This window comes from Hydra vulgaris, chromosome 10 (genome assembly GCF_038396675.1).
Source record: "Hydra vulgaris chromosome 10, alternate assembly HydraT2T_AEP".
Classification (NCBI taxonomy): Eukaryota; Metazoa; Cnidaria; class Hydrozoa; order Anthoathecata; family Hydridae; genus Hydra; species Hydra vulgaris.
Genome location: NC_088929.1, coordinates 6033922 through 6045000, shown reverse-complemented (window position 1 = coordinate 6045000; position 11079 = coordinate 6033922). Strand labels below are relative to the sequence as shown.

Below are 11079 nucleotides of genomic sequence, written 5' to 3'. Positions count from 1 at the left end.
GGTATCAATGGCTGCCACGAGCTCTGTGTCAAACAGGCTTGAAAGGCCACCAATACTATTAAGTTCAGCATCTTTATATATAGTTTTTTAAATATCATTTAAAAAAGCAGTTTTACGCTGAAAAAAAGAAAAACCAAATCACTTAGTCTTTTTAAAATTTTAATAAAAATAAATAAAATTTAAAATAAATCAGTGTGTTTTATAAAAACAAAATATTCAAAGTGTAGTATTTTTTAAATTATGCTGAGTATTGATAGTTTATCTCTTAATTTATGCTGAGTATACAATAATTTATTTCTTCTGAGTACACAAGGATTTTTGACAACTCACAACAAAAACTGATTGGTATCATAAAAGTCTATTATGAACAAATGTGACAAGATCAAAATCCATGCAAAATAACTAAAGCTTTGCAGCTTTAAAAAATGTTAGATATAAGAAGTACTTGTAAATGATCTAAGCTGTAAGAAAATATCGATTCGTTGATAGGTTTTTTGATTCATTTAAAAATTTGTTATTTTTACTAGTCTGTTTTTAATTGTATATAGTTGCAAAGAATACAAGTTTACAATTTTAATTTATAAAAAAGTATTTACATGGCTAAAGCAAAAAGACGACATAATAATAATAATAAATTGTTAGTACGATTAGTTGCTTAAGTTTTTAAGTTAAGTTTATATTTTTCCCTTTTTAATTTAAGAAAATAATGTAAACAGTTAGCATAAAGTAAAAACTAAAAGTAAGGAAACAAAACAACACTTAGAATATTTAAAATGATGACTAACATTTAAAATAATAAAATATCAATTGAGTGGATACTTTAAAATAATAAAATACCTATTGTATAAACACATACTACTACTACTACTACAACTACTACTACTACTACTACTACTACTACTACTACTACTACTACTACTACTACTACTACTACTACTACTACTACTACTACTACTACTACTACTACTACTACTACTACTACTACTACTACTACTACTACTACTACTACTACTACTACTACTACTACTACTCATACTACTACTACTACTACTACTACTACTACTACTACTACTACTACTACTACTACTACTACTACTACTACTACTACTACTACTACTACTACTACTACTACTACTACTACTACTACTATTACTACTACTACTACTACTACTACTACTACTACTACTACTACTACTACTACTACTACTACTACTACTACTACTACTACTACTACTACTACAACTACTACTACTACTACTATTACTACTACTACTACTACAACTACAACTACTACTACTACTACTACTACTGCTTTACTAAAAACATGTTTACCAAGGAATATTTTTTTTAAACCTGTTTTTCTACAAACGGATGATGCATAAGTTATCGAACAAATTAAAAATGCCATTATCTTAATAATAAATAAATTAAAAAAAAAATTATTATTATCTTTTAAAATAAAGTATTTATCTTTTAATAAAAAAAAAAGTTATTTTCAAAATCAAAAAAACATCATTATCTGCAATTGATCTCATTTTTGATTTGACACTTTAAAAACGACAGAAAAAACTTGAGTCAATTTCTTGTGGTTTTAATGAAATATGATAAATTAAAACTTGCTCTGTTAAAGCTTGCCATCTCCCTCGTAAAACTTCTGTGCCAAATGTCCTAAAAAGTTTTCAATTGATCGTGCTTCAGGTAAATTTGGGGGGTTTATTTTTTATCAACATAGTTCATATATTTGTCCATCCAATATACAGAACCTTTTGAATAACAAGAATTTGCCAAATCTGGCCAAAATAGTCAAAGTCTCCATGATACTTTCGAAAGAACAGAGAAAGTCGTTTTTCTAAACATTCATTAATATAGATAGGTCTATTGATTGCTACAGTCTTGGAGATACAAAACAATGGCTTGGATATACCACAGTCAGAAAAGGTTATCCAGATAAATAGCATTTATGGAAATTTCTCTTTTACTGAAAATTATTTTGTTGTTGTTTGTGCTAATATCGAGAATTTCTAGATTGCAAAACAAAGTTTTTTTTATCGTCGATGACTAAAAGTAATTTCGTGTTGCAGAGGTGGTTAACAAATTTCCTGCTTTTTTCCTTTCCTTCAATTGTTGCTTCATCAGTGTGTTTTGAAGTCTTTGACGTTTTCTTTATTTCAAATTCATTTTCTTTGAAGACCATTAGTCGTTTGATTTAAACCGAATTTAAGACCTATTTTTCTTTTGCTGATCGCTTTTCCATTGTTGACAAGTCCATTGTTGACAAATAAATTTTAGTTTTCATAGGCAATTTATGCAAACGCATTAAACCGCAAAAACAAATTAATATGCTTGAATAATTAAATTAAGATTTATCTGATAACTTCCAAACAACTTGTTAATGCTTTCTATTATGCTATTTTATTAATATTGAGTTGTAAATACTTTAGAAATTACAGTGAATTAACTGACATTTAAACATTATGAATTCATATTTTGAAAACTCAAAATTTAATTTTGATTAAGATTTCTTCCTAGGAAGCAATTGTTAAATGTTTTCAATTTAGTGGATCTAAGTAACAAGTGACAATTAAAAAAAAATCAAAAAAACCCAAGAAAAGACTTTAGATTTTGTAAACTAATGCAAGATATATTATTTGCTTTTCTTTTAAGTTATCTAATCATGCGCTTCCAACAAAGATGCCTTAAATTAAAAGTATTGTGTTAAAAAGAATGGTAGCTGCATTAGGTAGTTAAGGGTATTGTGAGAACCTTAAGCAAAAATTGAAATCTTTTCAAAAATAGTAATGCTGGATTCAAAATTCATGACCTAGCTAGATATTTAGGCATAAACGTTTCCTGTTTGTGTCACACAGTTTAGTAAATTCATCTATATCTCAAGAGATTATTCCTGCAATTAAAACAAAAATTAAAAACTTTGTCTAGAACCAGTAAAGTTTGGAGGCAACCAACTATCCCAAAATTTTATATTAATAAAGACCAATATGGATTACCTGGAGGATTGCATAGAGAAGATATCCTCAATATTCTATGTTTTGGTTAATCTGAGTTTTTTTTATTTTATTTTTGTTACTTCCTAATAAATACTTCTGTTTCATCAACGTAAATACATTTTCATAACTAAAAATAAGGGCTAAAGAAAACTAAAGGTTTCATTTTACCATGTATACGCTATTAAAAAAATTTACAGTTTTCTCAATGCATGCATATACTTAAATGTATATTCATGTGCATTTGTATGTATATACAAATATTTGTTTAGGTACAAGTACTTATTTGTATAAATATGATACAGATTGAGACATTAAAGTATATTTTAAATGTATAAACATGTATTGTATAAGTTATCCATTACACGTATTTACATATACAATTTACTTAGGTTTTTTAATGTATGTCATTCTTAACTGCACCTGTAATTGAGGTGAGATTATATAAAATGAATAAAAAAAAGCTAATGGTAATCTATCTCAGTTTATTGAACCTTTGAAACTACAATTTATATAGTATTATGTTCCATTTGATCCTAAATGCAAAGGTTCAGTGTTTAGAATAAGTAATCATACTGGAAATAAAGTTATTTATATTGTGAGAAATTCTGCACTCTAAGGCCTGGAAAGAAGAGAAAACACATAAGAATTCTGTTACATTATATCTTTTTATTTCAACATCATCAATAAAAATTTTAGGCAAACTTCGGGGTGAATAATATTTTTTATAGACTAATATTTTTTTGGCTGGAAAAGAACCCAATTTTTTTTTTAATGTTAAGAGTTAGTTTGTCGCATTTAAACCATTTGGATATACTTTTAAGTTCATCATTCATAGTATAGAAGAGTTTGTAAATTCATTATCGAAAAAGAATAAGTTAGTGTCATCAGCAATCATAAAACTCAGTAAATTCGAGGCTTTATTTAGATCGTTTATATAAATCAAGAACGATAGTGGTCCAAAAATGGAACCTTGTGAACGCCGTATGAAATTTTTTGAAATTTATTTGGATGATCATTAATGCTGAAAACAAATTGTTTACGGTTGGATAGATAACTATTGAACTATTTTATAACTTTGCAATTTATTCTATAATATTTTAGCTTTTGTTGTAAAATTTCATATAATTTTAGGATTGTTGGTTACCTCTAAATTTTACTGGTTTCAGGCACATGTTTTAATCTTTGTTTCAACTTAAGCAATAATCTTTTGGGTTTTAGATGACTTTACTAAACTTTGTAGGACAAATAGCACACGTTAAATATAAACATTCCGCAATTGTTTACACCTATTATTTTATCAATATCGCAGATATTGATCAATTGATAACAGCTTTTGTCAAAAATTTATAAACATTTTCATGGTTTAAAAAATCTAATTTTTAAACAACAATTTTTTTACTTTGTCCAGCCCCCAGTTTTAAATACTATATCAATAAATAATGCAAAATAAATGGCTTTACTAATGTATATCTAACTATTGGAAAAGAAAAATCAGACCTGCGGGAACAACTGACCATGGCGGTCACTCTGGTCCACAGAGTTCTATGCAAATGTTTAAAACAAAAATAGAAGGGATTTTTAGATAACAAGTATTAACATTTCGACATCAAAATTTTGTGCCACAGATTCATTTATGTGTAATGAGCAATACAAAAAACAGAAAAGCGTTTTAGTTAGATGAGAACCGCTTATTAGTGCGTATAAATTTAGGCTAATTATACTGCTTTCAAATATCACCTCATAAATTCATTTAAAAAAAAATAACGATTTTTGAATTCACTACTCGCATCTTTTAGTAATCTCATATTACCCGAATCTACCCTAAATCTTTTTTTATTTTAAATCATTGAAATTTTTTTTCACTGCTTTAGGTTGCATTAACACAGTCTTTGATTTTAGGGAGGAAATAGAAACAGAAAATCTGTCAAGATTTTACGCCTATATCGTTTAACAAACAAAAATATAAAGGTTTAGTGAAATTTTTTATTCTAAACTGCATGACTTAGTTATGAATTAAAATGACTTAGCTTGAATTAGTTCCGCAAACATTGTATCAGTTAACGTCTTTTGAACGTTCAAAAGACGTTAACTTATACAATATTTACTGAACTAAAAAGAATTTATTTGAACGTTCAAAAGATGTCTATAACGTCCAAAAGACGTTTAAAAGACGTCTTTTTTACATCCCGTGTCCACTGGGAAGTGTCACAATCGCAAACTAGAAAATGAGAGAAATTAAAAAAAAAATACAACTTTTTTGTCTTCAAAAACACATTTAAAAATTAAAATTTAAGACCCTAATAAATTCTTTTTACAATTAAATACAAAATAAAAACGTGAAGACCTAAGCACTAAAAGTACTTAAGTTATAAAATAAATGTTTTGAGAAAATCTTCTTTGATCAGAAATTCTAAACTTTTTAAAAGCTGTTATAACTCTGATCAAAATGGATTTACTCAAAACATGTACAATGTAATTTTAACACTAAGCTCTTCACATGCTTTTTCCTTTAGTTTAAATTTCAAATGCAAAATGGAAAATTATTTTGGGCTATACATTGTTTCAATGTTACATATTTTAAAAGGTATACTATTTTTAATGCTATGATAATATGCATCAATTTAAAATCGAATTTAATTTTACCTACATTTGATTTTGCAACTTTAATGTTGAAGTTAAATGAACGTATCAATTTTATTAAAAAACTATTTCTTACACTTTTTTTTCTCTGTGGTGTTTTCATTCTGTTTAATTTCAATGTCTATGGTTCATCTCATTATCAAGTGGTATAATCATCATATTTTAAACTAACATCATACTTATAATTATGAATTAAAGAATTGTAAATTATTTTAATCATGTTTGTTATTTATTATCATATTTATATTTTGTTTGCTTTGTTTGACTAAATAAATCACGGATGACTAACCTATGCGATGAATTGTAATAAAAGAAATCTTAAATTATAAACAGTTTGTGTTGATAAACTTGTCCATAAAATACTTTTAAATGCTTGTTTGATGATGTTTAAGGTTAATTAAAGTTTGCGCTTATTTCAAACAAATTATTAGCAATATGCATTTATATATGTATATATATATATATATATATATATATATATATATATATATATATATATATATATGTATATATACATATATATATATATATATATATATATATATATATATATATATATATATATATATATATATATATATATATATGTATATATACATATATATATATATATATATATATATATATATATATATATATATATATATATATATTTATACATATATGTATATATATGCATATATTTACAAAAATATATATATATTTATATATAAATATATGTGTATATATACATATATTTATATATATATATATTCATATATATATATATATATATATATATATATATATATATATATACGTATATATATATTAGAGGAATGACAAAAAAGTTTATATATATTTATATATATATATATATATATATATATATATATATATATATATATATATATATATACATACATATATATATATATATATATATATATATATATATATATATATATATATATATATATATATATATATATATATATATATATATATATATATATATATATATATATATATATATATATATATATATATATGTTAGGGGAATGGCAAATAATTTTTTTCAAGAATTTTCAATTTCACCTGTCACCGTGAGTGGAGAAATTATATTTATAAACAGAAATTATAAGTTTTTAATGTTAATTGTTTAAATAGATCACAGCCGTAATCTGAAAATAATTTTTCCTATCTTTTTTGTGTTATATTAATGAGTTGTAAATAACGTAATAGACTAAAAATGGTCTTGCTTTAGACGAGAATAAGAAAGTTGGGAATCAAATTTAGTGAGGTTTGAAAAAGCGAAGACTTCAAGAAGATGTGCGATTGTTAAAAGTATTGGTGAATGGAATAAAATGCCAACAGAACAGCATTTTATTAAATAATTTAAAAGTTTGTCATCAAATATAAAAAGCAGAAAGGAGAGAGCTGCAATTTTGGCTTAGGAAGTTGAACTACTATGGAGAAAGCTGAATATTCCAATTCTACAAGACAAATCAGCATCAGAAAGAAAATTGGAAATTTTATTAAAAAAACTTGACAAAGACAGTGGAAAAACCGAAACTTAAAATTTTACCCAATTGTTTAACATAACTGATGAGAAAGGGGAATGTTTGTGTCAGGAATATAAAAAACTTTATGGTCTGCAAATGCCAACAAATGGAAGACTTGGATATTGTACCACAATTGAAGACACTGAAGTAGTTGTTTTGAAAAATGAAAAGAGGGAGGTTAGACTTGCTGTTCTCGAGCTGATGAATGAAAAAGGTGAAACAATATTTAATGGGATAGAGCTTGTGCTGGATGAATATAAGCTGTGGCTAGCTATAAAAATGGTTGTATCTGACACAACATCTGCAAATACCGTAATAAGAATTGGTGTAGTAACACTGTTACAGAAACAATTCAAAATTATTGGAATAGAAAAGCCTACTCTTTTAGGATGCCAACATAATATTTTAGATACTCTTTTAAAACATGTCAGGAATGATCTTTTTGAAAGATCAACAGTATCAACAAATCCTTATTACTCTTTTATGACAAGATTACTGTATGAGTAAGATAACCTTAAGTTATTATTTTACAATACTGTAGATCCTTTGACGAAAGTGAATCGGACACACTGGCGAGATGACATGGACTTCCTGCATCACTTAATAGCTCGTTATAAAATGTTTAAAAGCACAGGTACCTTTCCAAAAATGAATTTCAAAGCACTTCCTGCTATAAGCAATACAAAATAGAACTGGAGAGCAATTTTTGTTGTACTTGCTTACATTCTAAAACCAGACTATCAAGAATCGAAATTTGCTAAAGCAGCATGCGACTTCATCTGTGGTTCATGGGGTGTAATATGGTTTGATGATTACTACTTTAATCCTGTACATTTTATTAATCTATTAGAAGCATGCAATGACCATCCAAATGCATTAAAATTGTTGAAGTTGATTTGGTCAACAGAGCTTACACCGATTTCAACACAACGGTCAAATAAATCTACAGAATGTGCGGTAAAAGTGATGCAAGATCTAGTGCTTTTTTTTTTTTTTTTTTTTTTTTTTGTTATTCACTTCCTCAAGGCCAAGAAGGCCACTACAGATAAGGAGGCTACTTATTAGTGGTTATAACCCTCTCTCAACTCTATAGCTCCAAAACACGAACCTGGACGAACAAGGCCGCTGTGCGGATGTATATTTATGTCATAGCATAGAAAAACTTAACATTAAATACTTATTGTCAAATACACTGTACTGGAACATGTGTCGCAAAACTACATTTCGTATATTCGATAAATATTGTTTTTAAATGGGGGTGAACTTTTTTGAGATATAATATAAATGTTTGATACTTTCTTGATTCTTGCATAAAAACTCCACTAAATTGAGTATGGGGATACGGGGTTAAAAAATTGTCATACCCCTAATATATATGTATATCTATATACATATATATATGTATATATATATATATATACATATATATATATATATATATATATATATATATATATATATATATATATATATATATATATATATATATATATATATATATATATATATATATATATATATATATATATACAGTGGCGGCACAAAGTAAGGACAAATACAGCAGAAATTAAGTCACTGCAACTTTTGTCGAAATAATTACCAGATGAAAGCGTCATAGCTACATTTATTGATCTCTGTTGTGTTGACACGTCAATATCTTTGCACTTCCTGTTTACCTTAGCAACAAGCACATATTTTTTTAGATAAACTAATATAACACATTGGAAAGTTGTTTATCATATTTTAAGCATAGGAAACAAAACAGTAGAGGTAAGTGATGTGCCTTCATTGTGATAGTAATGTCATCATTATTAAATGGTAGAAAATATGTGTTCATTGTATTGTCAATCACATATTGAGTCAGTATATACCATTTAAGGTCATTTAAGGTCATCTAAAGCCCGATATAGTTACTGAGAACCAGCAGTCAAGAGTAACTATTGAGTTTTAAGGTATTCTCCAACAAGTTTTTTTACTTTAGCCAATTTTTGTGTATTTTATTAGCATCTGCTTCCATTTTGACAGCTTCACTATCAGTATTAATATTATTTTGTCTGTTTTAGTTTAATTTAATGATCTAATATCAATATTTTTTGTTGTAGAAAAAATTGTAAAATATCGTCGCTTGTCCCAGGAAGTGCGCCTCTGTGCTGTTTTCATGGCAGAAAATGGTGAAAATTATAGTAAAATTGCAACAATTTTTGGTTCTACTGCAAGCGGCATCAGGAAAATTGTTAAGAAATATCAGAATTCAAGTTCTACAGCAAACAAGGCACGTTCCGGAAGGCCAAAGAAGACGACGGCTCATACCGGTGTGTGGCAGCAAAGAAACGTTTGCTCTCTGCCGCCAATGTCCGGTGACGGTTGGTCTTTGCCAGGGAGCACAAAGACTAGACTGTCGAGGACTGAAAAAACGTTATTTTTTCCGATGAAGGATTATTTCAACTATTCTGTGGGGCAAAGAGACTGATTGTTAGAAGAAGAGTTGGTGAAAAGTTTAAAAAAGACTATTGCACCAACTGTGAAACATGGTGGTGGTAGTGTTATGATTTGGGGGTGCATGTCTGGATACGGGGTAGGGCAGTTGTATCGGTGCATTGGGTCCATGAACCAAGGCCAATACATTGGGGTGCTTCAGGACTCAATGCTTCTATCTGCTGATACTCTGTTTGGACAAGGAAATCAGTTTATCTTCCAGCATGATAATCCGCTATGTCATAAAGCAAAGAAGGTAACCAATTTCCTTCGTCAAAATGGAGTGGACGTGCTCAACTGGCCTGCTCAGAGTCCAGACATGAACCCCATCGAGAATTTATGGAGTGTCATGTCTAAGAGCATTGAGGGAAAGAAACCATCCAATTTGGATGACCTGTGGGTATTGTTACAAGACGCGTGGAACAATATCCCACAGACAACAATCGATGGTCTTTTTGCCTCAATGCCAAGCCGTATGAGATGTGTGATTAAAGCTTGTAGATACCATACCAAATATTATTAAAACAATGTTTATTTTACATATGTGTTTACTCTGTATGTAGTGTTCAATAATTTAGATAAGAAAACATACATCTCTTAAAATCTCTTTCGTTAGAACCTCTTAAATGTAAAAAATGCTAGATTCTGTCGGATTTGTCCTTACTTTGCGCCGCCACTGTATATATGTATATATATATATTTATATATATATATATATATATATATATATATATATATATATATATATTATATATATATATATATATATATATATATATGTATATATAAACCGCTATGCGTTACTAATATTTTTGGATACTTCAATTCAAAATAAGTTTATATTTAAGAAAAATGTTATCAGTTTTCGGCAGAATGGAAATAAAAATCCAAAATGCAAAAAACAAAGAAGGCAGAGAAAAAGAAGTTTTTAATTTTTTAATTTTATTTCATATAATGCACATAATAGACATAATATAAGTAGGTACACGTTTTGCTAAATAGGTAATATATAGTCGTTCAAGTGTTGATAAATAAGCCTATTATTTGTTTTTGTATTTTTGTTATTGCTGTTATTTTTGAGTTATTTAGAGTTTTTAGAGTTATCAGAGTTTACATTGGAAAACATTTAGAATTTTGTTATTTGTTAGATATTTATACAGTTTATTGTATATTACTCTCTGTAAAAGATTAAAAATACAGGAAGAACTGAGATAGGTCTGTAGTTATTTAGTGTAAATGAATCTCCGATTTAAATATTGGTATTACCTTAGCTATTTTTAATTTATTTGGTACAGGTTCTGTAATAATTGAAGATTTAAATATTTCATAGAATAGTTGTTTTATCACCTTTACAACACATTTACAGCTATATAGCTACAAATGTCGTCTATCCCAGGGGCCTTATTCGTCTTAAA

General features: G+C 27.4%; 1 protein-coding gene across 6 annotated transcripts in view; it reads left to right on the top strand.

Annotated features, from left to right (window-relative positions):
• The window catches only part of LOC136085756 (uncharacterized), a 209812-nt gene that overhangs the window by 15032 nt on the left and 183701 nt on the right, over positions 1 to 11079 (top strand). For all 6 annotated transcript variants that reach the window (XM_065807160.1, XM_065807157.1, XM_065807158.1 and 3 more), the window contains one exon: positions 5519 to 5589. In XM_065807160.1, coding sequence (XP_065663232.1) covers positions 5538 to 5589 — 52 coding nt within the window. In that variant the 5' untranslated portion in view covers positions 5519 to 5537. The remainder of the gene's footprint in view (positions 1 to 5518; positions 5590 to 11079) is intronic.